The sequence below is a fragment of the Symphalangus syndactylus genome, chromosome 18 (genome assembly GCF_028878055.3).
Source record: "Symphalangus syndactylus isolate Jambi chromosome 18, NHGRI_mSymSyn1-v2.1_pri, whole genome shotgun sequence".
In the NCBI taxonomy this organism is placed as follows: Eukaryota; Metazoa; Chordata; class Mammalia; order Primates; family Hylobatidae; genus Symphalangus; species Symphalangus syndactylus.
In genome coordinates, this window is record NC_072440.2 from 81,972,502 (window position 1) to 81,998,078 (window position 25,577).

Sequence of the window (25,577 nt, forward strand, 5' to 3'; positions counted from 1 at the left end):
TTAGGCAAAAAAAAAACAAAAAAACAAAAACTGGATTTTTGGCTCCACCTGAGACCCATTCAGTACTCGGTTAGGGAATGAGGACACAATTGACATGTTTAACAAGCCTCTCAGGTAGTTATGCTGCAGATGATTTTTAAAACCTAAATATGCAAAGTGATGCCTAGGATTATACAACCCTGAACGATGCTTTGGAATGTGTATTTTATGCTTTACCACAGAAATTTCAATTTGAGAAGCCCAATATTTTAAAATAAAGAAGCCATACAATTAACACCCAACTTAGAGTATCCACCCTGATTTCTGCTTAGTTCGGCTTTCTTCCTATAATAGATATCTTATCAGTGCAACGTGCTAGCCTGATAAGAGTCCTTCAGGTTAATCTTGCTTTATTCCCAATTCACACAGATTAGAAGTAAATTTATATGGCTCCTGGTAGGAAACAGGTGTCAAACAGATGAACAATTAGTGGATGTTTAAACTGAGATTTTTTATAACTGATGTTTAGAAATGAATCATCATAAACATGTCTGAATATTTTACAACTGGTAGTTTCTTAATTCTGCCCCACCAAAAATTACCTGTTGACTGACTTAAGCCTGGGCTTGGGCCCAGACTCTGATTTAAACATCCTATATGATTTTATGAGTAGGTGAATTTAGGAAACAGATGGTACTGATATTTTTCTCCTCCAATCCCAAAGTAACAACTCCTAACTGTAACTTAAATCTTCACATAATTACTAAAATTATTTTTAACCAGGAATGTTCACTTGAGAGTCTAAATAAAAGCACTTTAAGATCAAAACAACTTAACGGTTACTGTCACCTAAGACTAAGAGGAAGAATTTTCCTCTTTGATCGGGGAAAAAAGCTTAAATCTGTATATTCCTCAGTAACCTACTTAGTTAAGTTCACCTCTACTTGTTTAACTCTCCCACCCCAAAGCAAAAATCATTCCTATTAGTATCCCCATCTCAAAAGAATAATGGTTTTCTGTAAATAATCCAAAGTAGACCTTCCAATTTTTTTTTTTTTTTTGCAAATGGAAGTTTTTAAAAGGCACAGAGGAGCTTGTTGCTGGTACCTGCTAGTCACCTAAAAGTTAACCCAGTAATATGACGTTTTTTTGTTTATATATACTGAACTATAGTTATCAGTATCTAAGGCAAAATGATCTCAGAGAAGTTAATACTGGCAAAGTTAAAGTCTTCACGCGTGAATCAGGCAGTTAACCAAGTCAGAACATCACTATCATTGCCAACTGAAGAAAGCTACAGGTACTCAAAGATACCAAGTATGTGTTCAGAGATAAAAATTAAGATGATCACTAGACAAGACCAGTGGAAAATAAGCAGCAGTACTGCACCAATGCAAGACAAAATATACTTTATTGTGACAGCAAATGCACATAGTGCTGTAGGTAAGGCATGCTACTAGGAATCTGCATATAATCAAAAGCCAGTATGGAAATGAATGGAAATGAATGCTGTTGTTCTCAGATTGAGTCCATGGTGGAGAAAGGATAGTTTGTGTCCACTTATTTCAAAATGCAGTATCATACCTACTTAATCAGTTACCTATGCTTCTAACCAACAGCCCAGTGGCAAATAAGAGGAACTTAACTGTACTCAGAAGTCACTTTCAATATCAACGACAGAAATATTTCACTAATTCAACTGAGGCAAATTACTTTTCTAGACAAAGGACCTAGAAATTGAGCATGCAAAATATCCATCCATCCATTCATTCATTCAAATAATTAGCCAATTTTACCGTCATTTAATTCCACCAGAAGCAACTACTAGAGTATCTAGTAGTAGTTTGGGTAAAGAAACATTTACATTTTAAAACTTTGTAATGTCATAAATTTGGGGCTAAAATAACACCAGGTCAAATTTGATCCCTTTCTATTTGAGGGTACAAAGTACAGTTTTGGTTTCAATAGCTGAACTTCTGAGGGAAGAGCTGAAAAAAATGCTAATAAGAGATCTAGGCCTTTGATGGAAACTATTAGGCTCTACAGACTCGTCAAAAAATCAATGCAAAACTAAGGGGAAAAAGCTGAAATGCTTTGTAAAGCAGTATTTTTAGATAAGTTGCTTCATTTACCCCTTTTCTAAAACAGATGCAGATTAAATGTTTTTTTCATGAATGCACATTGACATTCTGTTCAACTGTTTTCTAAATACAACACTGCGGGTTTAAACGGTATGCTTTCATTTAAACAAAGAATATTATATGCATGGTCAGTTTAGTTTAAGAGATGAAAAGAAACTTTACTACTAAGAAAATTGCTTATCAAATACTCTCCTTTTATAAGGTGTTTTTAAAAGCAACACAGGACCAAAAGCATCCAACTATTACTTTATTTATATTACTATGCTTAAGTTACATGGAAAAAGACAACCCAGCAGTTCTGTCCCATCTCAGAAAAAGTTTCCAATCAACACCTATTATGTGGTGACAAATAACTAGGAATGGTGACATCTTTGGGTCAAGACTGACAAGGAAGAATGGGCTCTGGTGCTACAGTTCATCTCCAACAAGAATATGGCACACCGGCCAGCACAAGCCATGCTAACACTGAGCCTTTAGCGCTGGGCACAGATTCGGATCTCTTCTCTGAAGCTAGTAAATCAACTGAAATAACTGGGTTTAAAAAAAAAAAGTTTAAAATGAAGCCCAAGTTTAAAAACCATACTCCTAACATTTTCCTTTCACAATTTACATAAAACACACTTTTTCACTCTAATAGCCCAGACTTTTTTCCTTACATAGCTCACCACATAGCTGCAGACAGACTCTTCTGCCTCAAGATGTAAACATAGAGTAAAAAATTAACGGCATCTGCATAATATTCTCTCTACACACTGCTGTTGGATGGAAAATACAAAATTAAAAAAAAAAAAAGAAAGAAAGGTTCCATCTTAGATTCTCACAACCTCTTGTTCCGCAGTTCATTAATCCGACTCTGATGCTAAGGTGACAGTGTATGTAAGTAGATTTTTGTTTTCAGTGAAGGAGACCTGGGAAAAGATGGATTTCTCTCTGTATCTTCAAGAGTTATCAGATGGTACATGCTCCTCAAAGCCCTCACTCTCTCGAACTAGAGCACGTTCCAGGATCACGCGGCCTTCCTTATATCGCTGGCTGTCTTCAGTGGCAAACTCATAGATCCATCCCAGTTTGCTATTGCAGTTTTTGCAGCTCACATCTCGAACCATGTGGCGGCCAGTGAGCATGACCCGATCTTGAACTTCACTGTACTGCAGGTTAACTACCTAAGAAAGGACAAGGAAAATCAAAATTGCAAAGGCATGTAAGCTATTTGCCAAGTATGTACAAAATATGGTTAATGCAACAGCAACTTCAGAAAAGGAGAAAGAAGTTGTTACTTTAGTCAAACCTGCAATACCCAAGACTTATTTATAGAAGCTGCTGGGGCAGGCAGACATCTGGAAATTGCACTACGCTAGACATCTAATGCAATCATGCACTACCGTACTAGCCTAAGTCACACTATTTAAACATACTAGTTACATTTCTGTATTGCAGGTAAGAAAAAGTCCTGGAACTGGAGCCATAAAATGTAGGTTTGGGTCCAATTGTAGTAATTCGTCATTATTCAATGATGAGTGCAAATAATACAATCAATATAAAAGAACCCAATGCACCATAGTCATTCCATAAAACAGTCTGTTTGTTTCTGAAAATATACCTTATATATAGACTGGGACAGATTAAGCCTACTAAAGACCATACATCTGCAGTGCATAGTTTTAAAGTGAGTTCAAAGACAATGAACACAATGAAGTGGGTCTGAGACAATCTGTGACGAATTTCCACTGATTCTGAATACCCAACAATCTTCTACACTTTCCTTTTCTGTAAAGGGCCAGATAGTACATATTTCTGGCTTTGAGGGCTATGAGGTCTTTGTTCCAACTTTTTAACTCTGGCACTGTAGCATGAAAGAAGCTGTAGACAATATGTAATGCACAAGCAGAGCTGTGTTCCATTACATTTACAAAAACAGGCAGCTGTCCTGCTGCAGTGTGCCCCCCTCTGTACTGAAATAAATGTCAAAGAGTATGCTCCATCAATTGTGAGAAAAGCTGCTTTCTACATGGAACAGAGGAGTGCCCACTGGGGAAGTTCATCTGATCTTCTAAGAACAGTACCCTAGACTAGCTATGTTCCTTAGCCTAAAATACTTGGAAATTCAACTTTTCTATTATATACTAGATTCCAGGAGGCAGAATCACGGCATCCAATTTGAAAGCAAGCCAGAAATTAGAGAGACAGGCAGACTGGGCACACACTTGCAAATCAGAAAAACACTCTTTCTGTCAGCAAATCCATGGAAGAATGATTGGTGAGCACGAATTAGAGCATGAAAAGTTGGTTAGATGATCCTTATTTGCTGTCAAGTTATAATAGTTTAATGCCACTATCTCCCTATATGGATAAACCAGTGACATGTGGAGAAAGGGAGGTGGGTATCTTGACCTGTTCCTTCCATAGTCTGTGCTGAAGTTGCTACCAAATTCTTACACTGAACATTTCCTGAAGCAACAGAGACCACGCTTCTTTATATTTTTTTTTTTTTTTTTTTTTTGAGACTGAGTCTCACTCTGTTGCCTAGGCTGGAGTGCAGTGGCACTATCTCCGCCCACCACAACCTCCACTGCCCAGGTTCAAGCGATTCTGCTGCCTCAGCCTCCCGAGCAGCTGGGACTACAGGCACACACCACCACGCCCAGCTAATTTTTGTATTTTTAATAGAAACTGTGTTTCACCATGTTGGCCAGGCTGGTCTCAAACTCCTGACCTCGTGATCCGCCCACCTCGGCCTCCCAAAGTGCTGGGATTACAGGCACGAGCCACTGTGCCCAGCCTACTTCTTCAAACTTCCAAGGTTAAAATCACATCCTAGTAACACCTTCCTAAGGTCCCATCAAAGACGAGCTAGTGGGCAATCATTTCTGTAGATTTCAAGCTCTCCTTCTGACTCTTCCTGGTATCTCTAAGCTCTGAGGGGGTATTCTGGTGTTGCAGTCAAATACAGCCAATGAGCCCACTCAGGAATCGAACTTTTTCTCACTAACCTTGTTAAAAAGAAACGCTCTGCCAGTGGCGCCTGTGAAACGAGTGGAGATGAGTTCTGAGCGGTTCGTCAGGATCGTATCACAGTTTGCACAAGAAAACAGACGGGTACCACCGATATGATCAAGGAAAATTCTGCCCATTTTTATGGCTGAAGTTCTAAAAACCTAGGAGCAAATAGAAAAGGATAACAAATGCATTATAATAATCATGTTAGCACCTACTTGGGGGTCATAGAGAACCATTTATATACATATTTACGTAATCTCTGCTTTGTAGTACTCGATGTGTAAAATAGCTGATCCTGAACAAAAAGATCCAAAGTTCACACACTGAACAAATAAACAGGCATGCCTAAGCTAGGAAGATTTTAAAGCAGTGAGCCAAGGAAGTAAACCTATTAGCCAAGGCCAAAAAATGGTGTCACTTCTCTTATGGCTGGTGTGGAAAAAGAAAATGGAAAGTGGAATTTCAGAAAATGAATGATGTAAAACACTGGCAGAGAGGTGAGAAAAAAGGTTTAGCATAAATGTTAAGTATACGTTCTGAGCATGTATAATTTCAGAAAAGAATTGTGAGGTTTCAGTGGGATATGAGTAGAAAAAGGGGCAATTAGAAAACAAGAAGAGTAGTCTGGTTTGAGAACATAGAGTGAGTAGGTCTGTGATCACCAGGTGCATTTACAACTGTATAGAGGTGATGACTAACTAAGTCAATGTCTAGGGAGCACTGTTACTAGGTACTTATTTCAAAATTGTCACAGCTCTGTGAGGTTGTTACCATCACTTCATAGATCATCCAAGTCAAGTCTAAAAAGGTTATTAACTGGTCAACGGTTACAAAGCTGTTAACTACAGCAAAGTACAGAATGCAATTCACCTAATTCAAAGTTGTTCCATGATCCTACACTGCCTCCAAGATGGTCCAGGCTGGCATAAGACTAAAGCAATGAGAACAGAATAAGGGAAAGATAAGCTTTCCCATACAAAACTTGATTATCTTTAAGAAATCTTACTGATTCAATAAATCACAAAAGTGCTGAAACACTGAAAAGATACAAGTTTGAAACATATGTCTGAAACTAGACCAACACTTTAACATTCAAAAGTTAGGGAAGTTACTATATGCAACTTCTTAAATTCATTACAACTAATTCTCCTAAACAGTATTCTTAAAGATCTAGTCAAGAATATACCACAGTTTTAATTTAAAACATAATTTATTCTTGGGTAGTTATCAGCTCCTGTGTTTTAAGTATTTATTATACATCTTTCCAATGGCATGCAGAGCTAATATAACTGCCACTGTGGAAAAAAAAACTCCAGAATGCATGTTTGTAATGAGAATTCTACTGTTGTCTTAAGATTGGGGGAATTCCATTACAAATTTAAAAGGAAATTCCATTCCTTCTAGGTCTATGAACTTCCCCAGCCATTAGGCAGTCCTAATGTCACTAGAAATGCCATCACAAAAATCATTATGACTCCTCTTAAACATTATGAAAGTTTAATAGGGAATAAAAAACAAATGGTGAATATAATGACAATCTGCAGCTAGTAAAAGGAAAACCAGCATATTAACAAGCGTCACAATGAACCTTGCACTAAAACACAGACTTAAGCTATAATATTTAACTTTCTAATTACATTTCTATAAAACAACAAAAGGAAACACTTATTGCCTTATTTCAGCCTTTAAGATTACCGCATTTTTTTTTTCCAGATGATTAAGAATACAACACTTGGCCAGGTACAGTGGCTCACGCCTGTAATCCCAGCACTTTGCGAGTCTGAGGTGGGCGGATCACCTGGGGTCAGGAGTTCAAGACCAGCCTGGTTAACATGGTGAAATCCTGTCTCTATTTAAAATACAAAAATTAGTCGGATGTGGTGGCGCACGCCTGTAGTCTCAGCTATTCGGTAGGCTGAGGCAGGAGAATGGCTTGAACCCAGGAGGCAGAGGTCGCAGTGAGCCAAGATCGTGCCACTGCACTCCAGCCTGGGCGACAGAGCGAGACTCCGTCTCAAAAAAGAAAAAAGAATACATTTATTATTTATTTACATGTAAGTCAGAAGTTGCAAATTCGAGGCCTACAGGCTGAATTCGTTTGGTAGCCTTGGAATACAGCAGTGAACAGATACAAAAACCCTTCCCTAAAAAACATATGTGGACGTCTGTTTTATTTGGGTCACACAGTTTTTAATCTTCATTTTAAAAAGTTGAGATGACATTTAAAATTTGGAAGATCTCATTAAAGAGCCTGTAGTTTGGATTTCTTTTTAACAATGGGGAGGGCACATATTCTTCTATGGCACAACTGACTACAAGTGAGCTGCACCCCTAACCCTCACCAGGCCATTTTATTTGCTCAGTCTCCACTTTGCTTCACACAATTACTTCATCTGTTTGGTCCTTGCACCAATATTTGAATGTATGACTCCTGATATAAATAAAACATTCAACAAACCTGTGAGCAGTTAAGTTTGGTCATGTTTCTGAATCTTGGTCATTAACAGAAGGGAATCAATGGCAAGGTTTTGAAGTCTCGGCTGTTGAGGTATACGCCTCAGATTCTGTATGTCTTTGAAGACTAGTATTTGTGCAGTCATTTGTAACCTCCAGCTAGGGGTCTGGGACTCATTATTTTAAAGCCAATTTCCCTTAAGACCTTTAAATACAATATTCATGTTGTAATTTATTTCAACTATAATGGTAACTACCTGCACCTACACTGACCACTGCGACACCATACTGTTGTGGTAAATGCGCTGGACTTCAGAGTGAACTTTCCCTATACCTTCTGCCTACATCATTTTATCCCGGGCTAAAAACTACTGTGATCATTTCCCACTGAGGGTACATACATTTAACATGGCTTTTTCCCCTGATTCCAATTCCATCTACTTTTCCTCTTTATGCAAGTATTTTTACTGGATTCAATTATATGATTCATTACCAAGACCAAAAATATCTGAGCAAAACCTTATGTTACACTATTCCAAGTTGTGGTTGCCATTTATAGAGAATTATATATATAGAACTGTAGAATGAGTTTTTGTTTGCTAAGAAAGATAAGTTAGAATGCCACAGGATCTTGCAGAAGCAAGCAAAACATCACTTGCTGTCAAAGGTCTTTAGGAAGTAGAAAAACCTCTGTAGGGTCCTTAGGCTCCAAGGGGTAGCCCTGACCTTTGCAGGGTTAGAAACTCAACCTAACACTGACACTATTCAAACTCTCAAGAGGCTGACATCCATTAAAATGCCACTGCTATGGTCTCAATGTTTGTGTACCCCCACCAGTTCATATGTGATATTACCAGGTGATTAAGTCACGAGCACAGAGCCCTTAAAAATGGGATTACTGTCCTTATAAAAGGGTCCCAGAGAGCTGCCTGCTCCTTTCCACCATGTGAAGACGAAGCTAAAAGGTACCATCAACAGACATTGAATCTTATCTTGGACTTCCTGGCCTCCAGAACTGGGAGAAATAAATTTGTTGTTTATAAGCCATCCAGTCTACAGTATCCTGTTAGAGCAACCAGAATGAACTAAGACAGCCACTTATTTAAGCAGGACAAAGGCCGGGCATGGTGGCTCACGCCTGTAATCCCAGCACTTTGGGAGGCCGAGGTGGGCGGATCACGAGGTCAGGAGATCGAGACCATCCTGGCTAACACGGTGAAACCCTGCCTCTACTAAAAATACAAAAAAATTAGCCGGGTGTGGTGGCGGGCGCCTGTAGTCCCAGGCACTCGGGAGGCTGAGGCAGGAGAATGGTATGAAGCTGAGAGGCTGAGCTTGCAGTGAGCCAAGATAGTGCTACTACATTCCAGCCTGGGCAACAGAGCAAGACTCCGTCTCCAAAAAAAAAAAAAAAAAAAAAAACAAAGGAGAAAAGGAGAACAGTCATTAAAAAAACTAAGATATAACACTTGAATCAGGCTTCTCTGGACCTGAATAACATATTGAACTCTGCCTCAGACCTAATAATTACTTAGCATCTACACTGTATGGAACACTGTACTTGGTATTTACATACCACATTTAATTTTGACAATTTTTAAAGTAGGTATTACCTCACTTTTATAGATGAATTAAAGAGACAGTGACTTTCCACAAGTGGCCAAGCCACTGCATTCTATTCTCTCTAGTGATTAGAGGGCTGTCAGATTTACTCTCTCCCTCAGGGTTTACCATCAGTCCTTCCTGCATCCATGCTGTTCCTCCTGTATTCCCTATCTTGATTGGTGCCAAGTGCAATCACAAACTCTCCTAAACTAGAAACCCTAGTAAGTCATTTTAAAAAACTGTAAAATTAACAAGACTTCCTAAATCACTTTTGGAAGTTTACCTCCCTCCCCTTCATCACTCTATTAGATTCAAACTCTCCTTACATCCAGATAAAACTTTCAGGGTCAGGGAGTGTGTACTGTTAAACCCAACATACATACCACTTCATTTCTGCTACATAGAGCTACAAAAATATGGTCAAAGGCATGTGCCACCCCTTTCTAAAAGCTCATAGAGACTGCTCCTTCATAACATTTGAAACTTTTTTTCTGACAGAGTAGAAAATTGCAGGTTATTTTTTAAAAAGAAGAAAAAAACAGCTTTATTAAGGAATACTCGACATGACAAAGTTTACTCACTGTAAGTGTACAATTCAATGATTTCTAGTCAATTTATAAAATTATGCCACTATCACCACCAACTGGCTTTAGAATGCTTCCATCAGCCCCTCAAAAATTCCCACACACCAGCCTGCAGCCAATACCTTCTCCAACTCCCAGCCACTGGAAACCACTGATCTGCTTTCTGTCTGATTGCTTTTATATTCAAAATATTTCCCAAGTATGCTAATCACCTTTCTTCGAGTAATCCTAGATCTCTTCAGCCACGTATTTCTAAAACATCTTAAGAGTGAGCTGTTTTCACAGACAGCTGATGTTTGGCGTTGATTCTAAGGGCAGCTTACCATGTCCTTTAGTAGCAACACACAGGCTTTGGTATATGTCAGTGCTGAAGTTCAAGTTTATAGCTGAAATGAGAGCTAAACTTATCATAAAGCTTAAGTTTTATTTAAGATGTTCCCTACCTTATCGTGTTATAAATAAGGACTCCTTGGTACTATCTTCTTGTAGGTCCAGGTTATAAAAATCCTAGAAAGGTTGAATAAGAAAAGTACCAAGCTTGATTGTTCAACTGGAAGACTATTCTTAGTTTATTTGAAATTACCTGAAACAGTGAGGGGCTGGGATGAAAATATAAGTGAAATTTATAGATAATTTCACAGATCGTATTGTAGTATTATTTTCAATTTCCTCCCTCTCTCACCAATAGCATATTTAGCTATCTACAACTTCCAATTTCTCTTTTATCAGAAGACTCTGGTGAACTATTAATAACATTTTCGGATCTCTCTGCCTTGTTACAGAATTTTTTTTTTTTTAATTACAGAATCTGTAAGAGGGGGAAAAAAAGATGATTCTCTTCAGAAATCTGCGTCTCCAGGAATGCATTATTTTAAAATGCATGATGGATATAATGGACTATATAATTTCCTAGTTTGCTTCCACATCAATAAGTTTTCTAAAAAGACTATTGGTTCATTTTACACATACACTATCAAGCGAAATACGGTATCTTGTTCACTTGTCTGGCTCATTGCTGATTGTTTTCCTTAAAAGCTGGGAAGGCTGTGGGTCAATTCAGCTCTCCACCTGTTTCTGTACTGCCCACAGGCTGAGAATGAATTTTGTACTTTTAAATGGTTGGGGGGAGGGGAGAATATTTTCTGACACGATTATATGACATTCACACTTCGGTGTCAGAGTTTTTAGGAACACAGCCACACCCATTTGTTTACACTTAACTCCTTCCACTTTACAATGGAGAAGTATGAGGAGCTGTTACAGAAACCTTCTGGCTTGCAAAGTAAAATATTTTTTACCTGGCCCTTTACCAAAAAAAAGTTTTCCCTGCTTAAAAACACATTCTGATAGTGAAAGAGCTTTGCATTTAGAAAGCAGTCTTTCCCAGAAAAAATGGAAACTTGGTTGGCATTTGGGATTAAGGCTAGATAGGGGTATTTGAAAAGATCAGTTTAATCCCATTCCCCTTTTCTTTACTGATTTTCTAGCTAAAATCCTTAACTTTCTGTAACCAGTTCAGCATGTTGAAGATCAACTCTAATAGAGATTATAAAAATAGATAATATCTACCAGCTGCTGTCTCCTCTCTCCACCCCCAGGACTTAAACTGTGAAGCTGAGATACTTGAACTCTGGAGATTCCTAGGTTCAAATCTCAGCTCTTCCTCCTTAATAGCTTTGGAAACACCGGGTGAGTTATCCTCTCCTGTTTCATCTGTAAAATGGCGAGAGCAGCAGCCATCTCTGAGTTATGAGAAACTAAGTGGAGATACTGTATTCTGAGAACCGTGCCTAGCACACTGAATGCTCAATAAAGGTCAGTAAAACTAGATTATCTTCTTCAACGTTCCCCATCCCAACTCACCCTATGACAGATGAGAAAAGCATGGCTCACAAAGGATATGAAACAATAACAATTAACTGGCTTCACTTCCTGCTAATTATGCTAAAGCTAAGCAACCAGGTGATAGAAATTAGAAGCTGGAGGAAAGTTAGAAACCTTCTGAAGCATGTCACAGTTCTGGGTCTTAAAATAGGTACTTGTTGTCCCTATAATTAATAATCCAGTTTGGTTGCAACCCTGGCAAGTGGAATTAGTCAAGGAAGGCACCACTTCCCAGCCCTAAAAATACCAGGGAGGGTAGGTATCTATTTGCATCTCATAGGACCTTCTGATGGAAAAACACCCAGTTCACAGATAAACTTTTCCTTAGTAAATGAAACCATCGCCTCAGGGCATTTCCATAGACTACACACTCCACCAGATCCCCAGTGTTGGACAGACCACAGTGGGTTTTCCATTGCACCAGAAGATGGGACAAAGGCAAGGTACAAAGACTCTGCTGCAGGGAACTGAGTATGTAGGCATCTAGTGCAGAAAGGGTTAAAGCAACCTGCCCCTTGCAGAGGTGGTGTTGTTTTGCAATGACTCTGCTAAATGGAATCCGGTGGAAGCCAGCTTTCCTATCTCGTTTTTAATCTCTTCCCTCGCCAAAACAAAGGATAAAAACCCAAATAACTTTTAAGAGTGCTGGGTTGGTTACTATAATAATCAGCACTTATTGCTATTGTAATTTCATCAACTTTTTATACTGAGTTGTGACTAAACGCTATTAAAAAATCTACATGGGAAAACAGTTTGATCCATACAACCAACTTTCCAATTTTTGTGCAAAATATGTAACAAGCTAAGTTTTCAGTGACACAAGCAAGCTCTGCTATCCTCTTGCAGTGCTGACCTGTTTACTTTGCTGTGCCAAATGATGTCCTGGTTGTGGAATCAGGTCTTCAGTTGCAGTAAGTTTTAAGGATATATTTTTGTTTTCCCCCCCTCAATAATGCCTTTTTTCCTGTTTTGTTAGATGACTTTCAAGTTCACTATATTTCAATAACACTTAAATTTGTTTAAATATTAGAAAATAAGACTAGTCAATGCACTCAGGAAACCGTGTGTGTTAGTGCACAATCTGAGTTGGTCATCCCCCGCTAAACCCTAGCAAGACAATTTCATGGTCTCGTTTGTTGTGATGCAATACCAAAAGCCTCTAACTAGATGGATTGACGTGTAATTTACCTGTCTGGCTTCCCGACTCAAGTGTCAAGTAGCAAGTTCAGGTCTAGCTAAGGTTCAGTTCCTGCATTACACTGACATTACTACACAGGATTACCGTAAAACTGACATTGATCTCTATAGTTATTCACCATTAAACCTAAAATGATAGTTTAGGCACAAATATACCTAGGACTACCTTCATGTCTAATGGACTGTTTTTCAGAGGGTAGTAGCTGCTTTAATTACTTCTTTTCATAATTTTTGGCCTTATTTCCTTTCACTTTTTTCTAAACCTGTTTATTTTTCTCATTACTTAAATAGAAAACAGAAAAGGGAAATTAGTCTAGAGAAAAGTTCGCAATGATCCAACCAGGTAACATTATTTTCCAAGCCACATATATTTTACTAACGTCTCATTACTAAATATTTAACTTTGTATTATTGCTCGATCGCATTTGTCTACGACTTTTAAGTTATAAGCTTCTAGAGAAACTATTCTAAATTCTTTGTACTTTACTTCTTACCTAACCCAGTACAAGTATGCGACAAACTTTCAGGAAACGAATCCACCAAGGCACTTCACTTCTAGCATGAATATGTACCCTGGGAACACCACATGCCTTTTGGTTCCTCTTTGGTGGAATGCAGCTGCGACGCTGTACATGTGGCTATGCAAAGTTAGCTAATATCCTACTCCTCCCAGTCTTCACCACCAAGTCTACTAATTTTCCAAAAACACAAGGTTAGCCCGAAGTTACTTCAGGTTTTCCATCTGTCAAGACGACGTGGAATAAAAATCCTCAGATTACCAACAGATCTCTGTAAACAGAAAAAGTTTAAAAATAAATGAGCTGTACAGCTTCCCAGACTCTCCCTTGAAAGGGAGATTAGTTGGTGTTAGGATTAAACAGATCTTTGTAGTATTTCAATTTCCCACTCCCGCTGATCCGGACACTCATTTGTCCCATCTACCTGCAGAGGAGGGTACAGGAAAGGGGTTGCAAGGGCACGCCCACCCTCCCAACTGCGAGCGGAGGGCAGCCCGCGGCCCGAAGCTGGCAGAGCTAGGCCGGCCCGGGCGACCCCCGGGTGGGCTCGGCCGGCAGCCGCAGTGGGACCCGCGAGCGCCCCCGCTGGCCCAGCTGATGGCGGCCACGTGACGCCCGCCGGCCAATCGGGAGGGCCGGGGGCGGCAGAGCGCGGCGGCGGCGGCGGCGGCGGGGCCTCCCCCAGCACAACAAACACGGGCAGGAAACAGCTGAGCGGGTGGCCGACAGGCTCTCTTGGTCCCGACACCCGGCGGGCTGCCCAACCGTCACCCCGCGCTGTCAATCCCGGGTCCTCTGGGCAGGAGGGCGGGGGAGGTGGACGTTCATAGGGGGGAGGGGGCAAAGGGAGACACCGCCCCCGCCAGGTGGCTGGGCCGCTTGGGCCGGCCGTGGGCCCTGCTCAGGACGGTTCACGCCGTGCGGTCATCGCGGCCCAAACAACTCGGTCAAGTTCCGACTTGGCTTCGGGGCGGAGACCAGGCGCGCCCCCGACTATGCGAAGGGTGGGGGCGGGGCAGCCGCGACCGCGGCGCGGCGGGTGGGGGGTCGCGGCCAAACCGTCCGCCCAGGGGGCGCCGTGGGCCTCGGCGCCGGGCCTCGGAAGACGCGGCGGGGAAACGGGGCGGAGGCGCGGGCGCCGCGCGGAGGGGTTGCGGCTGTTGTCGCACCGGTCGCCCGGCTGCGCGGCGGGGGCGGGCCGACGGCGGCCGCCGCGCCAGGCCTCACAAAGAGCAAACAGCCCCGCGCGTCCGCCCGCGGTCCCAGCGCCGGGGCCCGCCCTGAAGGATCGGGGGCGGCCACGCTGGGACCCCGGGAAGAGCGCGGCAAGGAAGAGGCACTTCCTGCCTGGGCCCCCCACCCTGGGCCGATCCCCGAGTGCCTCGAAGCCGCCTGACCCGAACGGGCGCCTCAGTCCCCACCGGCCCCGACCCCAGCCCCTCCCGCGGGACTCACCCTGAGCGGCGGTGAGATCCGCAGCTGCCAGCGGCTTCTCTCTCTTCAGCTGGTATGAAGCCCCTCGGCCACCCGAGTCTCCGGGTTTAGTCAGGCCCTGGCCTTGGCCCCGCCTCTCCCTGGTTGGGCCTCAACGTCAGTCACCCGGCGTGGCTCCGCCTCCCCGCAGTCAGCTCTGCCGGTTGGCCCAGAACGCCCTTCATTTCTAGGCCCCGCCCCTCTCCTCGGCCCCCTGCCTTTTCCGCGGGGCCCCGCCCCTTCTCTGACTCACCCTCCCCCACTCCCACACCCCTCCGGTTCGCGGCCCACCCCTCCCAGAAGCCGCAGACCCAGGGCAGGCTCGCGACAGCTCGCTCCGCCCCTGACCCAGCACCTCGGACTCGTACAGCCAATCAAAGAGGCTAACTCTGCCCCCTCTCTCGAGGCGGCCAATGTAGTCAGTCTGGGGACCCACCTCCCCCTTTCAGCTGAGGGCACACAACACAGCATCCACGTGAGTCAGCTTCTTAAAGGCGAAGGCTCAGCCTTTCTAATTGCGGCAGCTGCGAGACATCGCGCGTCATTAGCGTCACCAGGTGGCGGCTGGAGCCGAGCTTCCTGATACCTAGTGAGGCGCGGTGATGACAAGTGAAAACAATAAGCTGTTTCCTAGACAAACAGCTGCCTAGGTAACTAAAGTGCACCGTGTAATTCGTTTCTTGGAGGCCGTTTCCCCGACCACCCCGGTAGAGGGCTGCCTTTTGCTTTCAAACCCCTAGCCCTCGAGTCTAAGCACATAGGCACTCCTAAGAAACATCTGTGGATAAAGGATTTTTCAACTGCAGTTGACTTTATTTACAACTCATTTGAATGTTTTTTCTGGGTAGTGGAAATGATTCTCAAAAAGATGAAGAAATTCAGTCTTCTATATGGCGAATTTCTGCCTCAGAGAGTGAGATTTGTTTATTGCAAAGGGCAGCTGTTCCCTTAACCCTCATCAATGCTTGAGATGGAAGAAGTTACTTTTCATTCCATTAGAGTTGCCCAGGTAATTACATCTCTGTCAGCTGACTTTCGGGATAAAACCAAAATATTTGATGACGCATACCTCTCAGATAAAAAATGTAGGTTAACATTTGGGGCTAGTTTGCAACATGTTTAAAGTCATTATTGGTGGAAGAGAAGCTCCTAAGCAAATTCTAGCACTTGACTCCTGCTCATCCCCAAATCCACAAGTATTTTCATTTAGTTCGTCTGAAGTTTACGTTAGCATCAAAGGCAAAAGGACTAGTTATCTTTTAATAAGTGAGTTTTCCAGGAGATAAGGAAGTTTTTTTTGTTTGTTTTCTTTTTGTTTGTTTGTTTCAGACGGAGTCTCGCTCTGTCTCCCAGGCTCGAGTGCAGTGACATGATCTTGGCTCACTGCAACCTCTGCCTCCCGGGTTCAAGCAATTCTCCTGCTTCTGCCTCCTGAGTAGCTGGAATTACAGGCGCACACCACCACGCCCGGCTAATTTTTGTGTTTTTAGTAGAGACGGAGTTTCACCATATTGGCCAGGTTGGTCTCGAACTCCTGACCTCGTGATCTGCCCGCCTCAGCCTCCTAAAGTGCTGGGATTACAGGCGTGAGCCATCGTGCCTGGCCAGAAGTTTTAAACATACAGTATTTTAGTTTATTTTCCTTTCTATTTCTTTATTTTCGATTAACATTAATATAAAAGTTACACGTTTATTGTAGGAAGATCATACTGCCTCATTTGATAAGAGACTTCTGTCTTCTAACAGCTTCATATATATCCTTCTATGCTTCCCAAATTGAATGTATTATACATAGAAGCATATTGTACTTCCTGTTTTTCAACCTGCTTTTTTTTTTCACTCAACAATGTGCTATAGCCATCCTTTCATGTCAGATGTGTCTTTTATCTACAAATTTACCTTTGTCTCCGTAGTTTTCCATAGTATGACTTCACCATCTTTTTTTTTTTTTTTTTTTTTTTTGCCCTGTCGCCCAGGCTGGAGTGCAGTGGTGTGATCTCAGCTCACTGCAACCTCCACCTCCCAGGTTCAAGGAACTCTGCCTCAGCCTCCCGAGTAGCTGGGACTACAGGCGCCCACCACCACGCCTGGCTAATTTTTGTATTTTTAGTAGAGATGGGGTTTCACAATATTGGCCAGGCTGGTCTCAAACTCCTGACCTCAGGTGATCCGCCCGCCCTGGCCTCCCAAAGTGCTGGGATTACAGGTGTGAGCCAATGTGTCCGGCTTTCACCATCTTTTCTAAATATTTCTAAACATTTTTCTACTGATAGACATTCAGGTTGTCTTCAGTCTTTTGTATTAAAAATAATGCTGTAATCGACACCTGTGTACGTGGATAAAATATTCAAGTATTTCTGAATATAATCATTTGAAAAGAGAGTACAATGCTTAAACCCACAGAAATGAACACTTTAAGTACCAGGTAAAACAGTGGGGACAATATTTATTTAACAATACATATTAAATTCTTCCTGTTGTAAGTGCCTTAAAATTATTAACTTTTAATTTTCATAATAACTCTACGAGGTAAGTACTGTTATCCCCATTTTATAGATGACAAAACTGAGGTATAGTGATTAACTTGTCCAAGGTCACCCAGTAGAGTTATTGACTACAGTATTTGTAAACTTGAAAAATAACAATAAAAATCATATTTTAGAAAAATTAGATGATGATGATGTGCAGAGGTAAGGAAGGCAGGCAGGAATGGAGCTAAGGTGTGCAGGTTTAACTTTAACAGGAAGGGCTACACAGGACTGACTTTCTACCTGGCTAAGGACAGAATTTTCAAAGTTAGAGGTTTTATCCTGGATGACTGATAGGGTGATGGTTTCCCATTGCCAGATATAGGGTGGTTGAGAAGGTTGATTTGGGGTGAAAGAGGCTGAATCTGAGCTGATAGTGGGACACTCATTAGAAATAAAGAGTGTACAATTAAAGGTGATACGAGAAATATGGAAGAGAAATGAAAAAGAAAGGGTGAGAGGTTTGAAGAAAATCTTGCTGGGCTTTTGGTTAGAATTGTGTTATACCAGTAAAGTAATTGGAATAAATTGATACTTTATTGAAACTTTATAATACTAAGACTTTCCCACCAAGAACATGGTACATTTTTTTCCATTTATCCAAATGTTCATTTATGTCTTTCAGTAAAATTTTATGGTGTAGCTGCCTTCCTGTATGTTTTTTACATAACATTTTAGGATTGTATTTAGGTATTATATATTTTCTGGGAATGTTATGGGCTAAATTGTGTTTCCCCCCACCGAAATTCATGCATTGAAATCCTAATTCCCAGTACCTCAAAATGTGACTGTATTTGGAGGTAGAAACTTTAAAAGGTGATTAAGTTAAAATGAGGTCATTAGGGTGGGCCCTAATCCAGTCTGACTGGTGTCTTTATGAGAAGAGGAGATTAGGCCACATGGAGAAACCAGGGATGCCTGCACACAGAGAAAAGACCCTTTGAGGATGCAGTGAGAAGACACCATCTGCAAGGTAAGGAAAAGGGCCTCAGAAGAAACAAACTCAGAAGAAAGCCAACACCTTGATCTTAGACTTCCAGCTTCCAGAATTGTGAGAAAACACATTTCTGTTTAAGCCACCCAATCTGTGGTGTTTTGTGGTGGCAGCCCTAGCAAACTAATACAGGTGGCTACTGTGAAGGGGAACTTCTGTATTATATATTACATCTCTAACTGGGTATTTGTTTTGTAGGAAATACGATGATTTTGTAGTTTATTTTCCTGGATTTTCTGGATGGAAAAATGTTTTTGTCTGCAAATGATCACAGTTTTGCTGCCTACTTTCTAGTCATTTTGCCTTTTGTTTCTTTTTCTTTTCTTTTTTTTTTTTTTTTTTGAGGCAAGACTCTCGCTCTGTTGCCCAGGCTGGAGTGCAGTGCGGCGATCTCGGCTCACTGCAACCTCCACCTCCTGAGTTCAAGCGATTCTCCTGCCTCAGTCTCCTGAGTAGCTGGGACTACAGGCGCATGCCACCATGCCCGGCTAATTTTTGTATTTTTAGTAGAGACAGAGTTTCACCATGTTGGCCAGGATGGTCTCAATCTCCTTACCTCGTGATCCACCTGCCTCGGCCTCACGAAGTGCTGGGATTACAGGCATGAGCCACTGCGCCTGGCCTTTTATTTCTTTTTAAATCCATGCTCATATATCTTTGAGTATATCTGTGAATATTTCTATCAGACAAATTCATAAAAGTTATTACTAGTTTGTAATGTTCCTTTTTCTAAAGAATGGGCATGCAGTTTTATTAAATATCTTTTAGTGTCCATTGAGATGACCATTTTTTTTCCCTTTATTCTATTTCTTTATATGTATTACGTTAGCCCGTCTCCAATATTAAACTAGCTTTGTGTTTCTGGGATAAAACTTCCTTTGTCGTTTGACATGTGCTGACACTGACATTCTTTGTGTAAATAAAATCAAAAATAGGAGTATACCAATGTACACCAACATAGCCTGCTGCTTTATTCGGGTTACTGACTATACTTTCTGTCTGAAATTGTCTGCTGTGTCCTCAGTAGATGACTCTGTTTAGAAACTACAAACCCTGAGTCAGGCTTTCAGAATGCCCTTCTTTTTATTTATTAGTAGAGATGAGATCTTGCTATGTTGCCGACACTGGTCTCGAACTCCTGGGCTCAAGTAATCCTCTCTCAGCCTCCCAAAGTGCTGGGATTACAGGCACGAGCCACTGTTCCTGGCCAGAGTGGCCTTCTAATGGTGCTTCCATGGACCTCTCCTTTGCTCTGATTTTCTTTCTCTTGCTTTTGGAGCTGCTCCTTTAGAGGTGAGACCACTCTTCAAGTGGGTGAAATCAGCTGTGAGGATCTCATTGCCTCTGTGTACTTCCCACAGCCTAGTAAATTTTCTCCTTGCTCCTCAAGCCCTGGAACATTTGGGCCTCCACCCACCTGTCTTACTCTCTGCAGAGAGTCTTGCTTCATAATTTAGAGTCAGATTAAAACTGGTGAAAATGAACTGCCTTACATTTTCTCTGTTTCAGCATATCTTCCTCTGTCACCTATTTTCTCCAGGTTTGGATAAAAGGTAGTCTCTCCTGATAATTCTCAATGCCTGATGGACACCTATTCCAGGAGAACACTCAGCATCCTGAAGCTCATTCTGTCCTAAATGGATCACATATCTCCTCTCAACGCAGACAGACAACAAACATTCCTTTAGGCCTAGGACCATCACTTCCCTTGTGTCTGTTCATGGATCACAATACCTTGCCTGCTTCAGTGGCCACAAGTGTTTATCATCTCTGTCTTGTCTGGGCCCTGCATACAAGTGACCTGCCCTCATATCCAACACTTCAGTTTAGACCCCAGTAACCTCTTACTGGTCAGTTCTAATAACCTTTTAATAACTTCCCTCTATCTTTCCCTTGCTTTATATTTCCCTTACTTTATATTGAGATCTTTCCCCTTGCTTTATATTGAGATCATATTCATTGTTTCCCCTCCATCTTGCTGTCTGGATCATGGATGATGTCTGTACCACAGGGACCAGGATGCCATCTAGGGACAATGGAGCAATGAGCTGGGAGGAACCTGGATTCTGAACATTGTGTGGAGTACAGCTGTCATAAGGCTGAGGCTGCATTTTGTGTGTGTGTGTGTGTGTGTGTGTGTGTGTGTGTGTGTTTACTTTAACCTGAGCTTATGAGAGCTCTGGGTAATGTAAGTAGAATAGCTCCTTTAGGAAGTGTCTTAGTCAGTTTGGGTTGCTATAACAAAAATGCCATATACTGGTGGCTTAAATAACAATTTATTGATCATAATGTTGGAGGCTGGGAAGTCCAAGATCCAGACATTGGCAGATCTGGCATCAGGTGGGGGCCTGCTTCCTGGCTTATAGACAGTTGCCTTCTTGCTGTATCTTCACATAGCTGATGGAGAGATCATTTTGCTCTTGTGTCTTCTTATAAGGGCACTCATCCCATTTGTGAAGGCTCCACCCTCATGACCTCATTACCTCCCCAAAGCACTACCTGCTAGTACCATCACATTGGGGATTAGGCTTCAACCTGTACATTTTATGGGGAAATGAGCAGTCCATATCAAGGAGAAATAAATATATGTAACTATAATCACAAGTTAAGTAGTTAAAAAATATCAATACCTTATTTTGTGCGTGGCCCTGCCAATTTACTGAAAGCTACCATAAAGGACACTGGTCATAAAACTTAGCTAATCATTTTAGCCTGCACAAATTCTATACAGTATTTGAAATAATCAACCAAACATTAATTCTTCAAACTTTGTTTCATTTTGTTTTATTTTGAGACAGAGTTTCGCTCTGTCGCCCAGGCTGGAGTGCAGAGGCACGATCTCGGTTCACTGCAACCTCCACCTCCCGGGTTCAAGCAGTTCTCTTGCCTCAGCCTCCCAAGTAACTGGTACTACAGTTACATGTCACCACACCCGGCTAATTTTTGGTATTTTTAGAAGAGACAGGGTTTCACCATGTTAGCCAGGATGCTCTTGATCTGCTGACCTTGTGATCCACCCACCTTGGCCTCCCAAAGTGCCGGGATTACAGGCATGAGCCACAGTGCCCGGCCTCAAACTTTTTATTCTCTTGGCTCTGGCAGAATAGTACTCACCTGTGGAAGACAGAGTAATAATACACCCAAAGATGTGTATACCCTAATCTCCTATGAAGATGTTACCTTACATAGCAAAAGAGACTTTACAGGTGGAATTAAATTAAGGGTCTTGAGATGGGGAGATTATTGTATTTTACCACAATTTAAAAAATAAACTAGGTTTTCTAACATTTCTATATTATCCAGGTGGGGCCCTGTATAGTCACAAAGATTCTTATAAAAGAGGGTCAGAGTCAGAGAAAGGGACTAACAAGATGCTCAACATTGCTAGTTATTAGGGAAATGCAAATCAAAGCCACGATGAAATATCACCTCATAAGGAAGGCTATTGTAAAGGAAAACAGAAAATAACACTTTAAACATAAACATTTAAGACACCACCAAGTTATGTTGACTAGAGTGTGGAGAAATTGAGACCCTTGTGCACTATTGGTGGGAATGTGAAATGGTACATCTGCTATGAAAAACAGTATAGCAAAAAGTTAAAAATAGAATTTCCATATGATCCAGCAATATAACTTTTGGGTATATAGTCAAAAGGATTGAAAGCAAGGTCTTGAAAAGCTATTTGTACACCCATGTTTATCGCAGCATTATTCATAAGAGCCAAAAGGTAAAAGCAACCCAAATGTCCATTGACTGGTGGATGGATAAACAAAATGTGGTGTAGCCATACAATGGATATGATTCAGCCTTAAAAAGGAAGAAGGTTCTGATACATGTTATAACATGAATGAACCTTGAGAACATTATGCTAAGTGAAATAAGCCAGTCGCAAAAAAACAAATACTGTATGATTCCACTTATATGAGGTATATAAAGTAGTCAAATTCATAGAAACAGTAGAATGGTGTTTGCCAGGGGCTGGGTGAAATGAGTTATTGTTTAATGGGTATAGAGTTTCAGTTTTGTAAGACGGTAAAAGAAAAACTTCAGCTGAATTAAATTTAAAGGAGTTTAATTGAGCAACGAATGATTCGCAAATGGGGCAGCCCCCAGAATCACAACAGATTCAAAGAGACTTCAGCGCAGCCACGTGGTGGAAGAAGATTTATAGACTCAAAAAGGGAAATGACGTACAGAAATCAAAAGTGAGGAACAGAACAGCTGGATTGGTTACAGGTTGGTGTTTGCCTTATTTGAGCACAGTTTGAACACTCAGCAGTGTATTCATGGTTGAAGTGCGGCCTCTGGGATTGGCCAAGACTCAGCTATTGTTATAGGTGCATACTCCTAAGTTAGGTTTTCAGTCTTGTCTACCTATTAAACCAGGTGGCAGTTCGTCCACAGGGACTCAACTATAGAAGTACAGAGTCCTTCTCAGGACATACTTAGTTCACTCTAACAAAGATGAAAAAGTCCTGGAGATCTCTTGCACCACACGTGAATAGACTTAATGCGACTGAACCGTACACCTAGAAATGATTGAGATGGTACTTTTTTTTAGAGACAGGGTCTTGCTCTGTTGCCCAGGCTGGAGTGCAGTGGCATGATCAAGCTCACTGTATGTAACCTTGGACTCCTTGGCTCAAGTGATCCTCTTCCTTCAGCCTCCCAAGTAGCTGAAACTATAGGTATGCACCACCATGCCTGGTTAATTTTAATTTTTATTTTTTGTAAAATAATAAAACAGTGAGACAAGGTCTCACTAGGTTGCCTAGGCTGGTCTTGAACTCCTGGCCTTAAATGAATCTCCCACCTTGGGCTCTCAAAGCACTGGGATTACAGGCAGGAGCCACCGTGCTGGACAGAGGTGGTACATTTAATGTGTATTTTACCACACTTTAAAAAACTAGCTTTTCTAATGAAAAGGAAGTTAAGAGAGTCAGAGAAGGAGATGAGACCAAGGAAGCAGAGATTAGAGTGATATAGGGCCAGGGGTCAAGGAATGGAGGCAGCCACTAGAAGCTAAAATAGGCAAGGAAACAGTCTTTCCTAGAGCTTCCAGCAGGGACACAGCTTTGCCACTTTAGCCTCTTTTTTTAATTTTGTAAGATCCGTTTTAGACTTTTGACCTCCAGAACTATAAGATAATAAATTCATGTTGTTTTGGCTGGGCACGGTGGCTCACGCCTATAATCCCAGCACTTTGGGAGGCAGAGGCGGGTGGATCACTTGAGATCAGGAAATTGAGACCAGCCTGGCCAACATGGTGAAACCCCATCTCTACTAAAAATACAACAATTAGCCGGGTGTGGTGGTGCACACCTGTAGTCCTAGCTACTCGGGATGCTGAAGCAGGAGAATTGCTTGAACCTGGGAGGTGGAGGTTGCAGTGAGCCGAGACTGTGCCACTGCACTCCCACCTGGGTGGCAGAGCGAGACTCCATCTCAAAAAAAAAAAAAATTGTGTTGTTTTAAGCCACTGCATTTGTGGTAATTTGTTATGGCGGTGATAAGAAACTAATATATCACCTATTTTCCTAAAGTCATATTTTATATTTTCTTATTAATTACTTGGTGCTGCATGTAATTCATTTTAATTTTGTTAATACACCTAACTGTATTCTTTCTAATGTACCTTATTTCCAGAAACCCTACTCCAAGATAATGTGGTCAGGGAGCAGAGCCTTAGTTCACCACCCCGTAGCTCTTACCTGCATCAGGTCAAAACTACCAAGAGGATATTCTAATATTTCCCTTACATTATGTTGAAAACAAGAACTATAGTAAAACGCTCACAAACTTTTCTGACAGTAAACACTTGGCATTTCAAAATCTGAGCCTTTGGATAAGGAGTGATAAATGTCCCAAATTAGGTGGGGCCACTTAGCAGAATAAAATGGTGGCGAGAAACTCAAGCTTTGGAGTTAGTGAGCCCAAGGTCAGACCCCAGCACTGACAGACACACTGTCTGGCCATGGGGAGCGCTTTGCATAATTACCAAAAATTGTCATAACTTAGGTAATTGTGAGCATTAAATAATGCCACTGACTTTAAGTGCGTAGGCAATGTCCGTGGCACCTATTATGTGCTCAATAAAAGCTGCTGCTGTATTGGTTCTTATTGTGATTTCCATGATCTTGTTTATGAAGCTGAGTTCAAGGTGAGCAGCTTTTGCTGTTTTCTGTGTACCATCTACATGACAGAGTGTTAAGGTCACCTTACAGACTGCCAGGCCGATGCGTGATAGCTCTCTTTTGTGGTTCAACCCCGAATGGAGAAAATACTTGAAATATTGCCAAAAGTCTGACCTGATTTATGTCATGGAAATGAAAAACTAGTCATTCGACTTCTTTCCACACCTATCTGCACACAAAAGGTCAATAGAAAGGTCTCTGGGCTCTAAACGAGAATCCTGTCAATGAGATTACAGTAGTTTCCCCTGACCTTCAGTTTCACGTTCCAAGAATATTAAATGGAAAATTCCAGGAATAAACAATTTATAAGGTTTTTCTCCCACACATAACATAGATGTATGATTTGTAAGTTTTAAACTGCGTGCTGTTCTGAGTAGTGTGATCTAATCTGGCTCCGTCCCGCCCTGTCCTGCATGGGGCCTGAATCATCCTTTGTCCAAGCTGTACACACTACCTGCCCATTACTGTACAGGAAAACACATGGTGTATATAGGGTTCAGTACTATATCCATGGTTTCAGTATCCATGGTTCCAGGCATCCACTGGGGGCCTTGTAATGTACCCCCCATGAATGGGGGGGATTACTGTGCACACACTCCTAGTGACCACCATTACCAATGATAGTCACTTAGGAGGAAGCACTTTCAACATAGATATTTAAGACACCACCAAGTTGTTGGAAGAGAAAAACACACAAAAATTTTTTTAATGCCTAAAAACAAAAACAAAAAACCTGCCAAGCACCAAGCAGATTATATGAACTAATATATTATGATGTCTAAAAGATGTTATTAATTGGGAAATGCAAGCTATGTAGAATTCTGTACAAGGTCTGATCCAATTTTTGTAAAATAAGATCATATGTATTTATATATGTACAGACATCTGAAATATTCCCTTTCTACACTGTCCTGGTTTTCATAAATGTATTTTACAATGGATATGTTTAACATTAGCAATTAGAAAACTGGTAAAGATAAATGTTATTGCCACAAGCATTTTTAATTTCACTTTGTCCTTGGCTGT

At 41.5% G+C, this 25,577-nt stretch overlaps 1 protein-coding gene across 4 annotated transcripts; it reads right to left on the reverse strand.

Annotated features, from left to right (window-relative positions):
• Positions 1-1,371: 1,371 nt before the first annotated feature.
• YPEL5 (yippee like 5) lies at positions 1,372-15,204 on the reverse strand. 4 transcript variants are annotated; one of them, XM_063622760.1, is made up of 5 exons: positions 14,815-14,974; positions 13,336-13,630; positions 5,988-6,048; positions 5,111-5,275; positions 1,372-3,283 (listed from the first exon to the last, which is right to left on the reverse strand). In XM_063622760.1, the coding sequence occupies exons 4-5, from the start codon at positions 5,249-5,251 to the stop codon at positions 3,059-3,061; spliced, it is 366 nt and encodes a 121-aa protein (XP_063478830.1). In that variant the 5' UTR covers positions 5,252-5,275; positions 5,988-6,048; positions 13,336-13,630; positions 14,815-14,974; the 3' UTR covers positions 1,372-3,058. The 4 variants fall into 4 exon arrangements, with proteins under 4 accessions (XP_063478830.1, XP_055110424.1, XP_055110422.1 ...); XM_055254449.2 differs by lacking the exon at positions 5,988-6,048; XM_055254447.2 differs by lacking the exons at positions 5,988-6,048; positions 13,336-13,630 and having other exon boundaries at positions 14,815-15,204.
• Between the last annotated feature and the right edge of the window lie 10,373 nt (positions 15,205-25,577).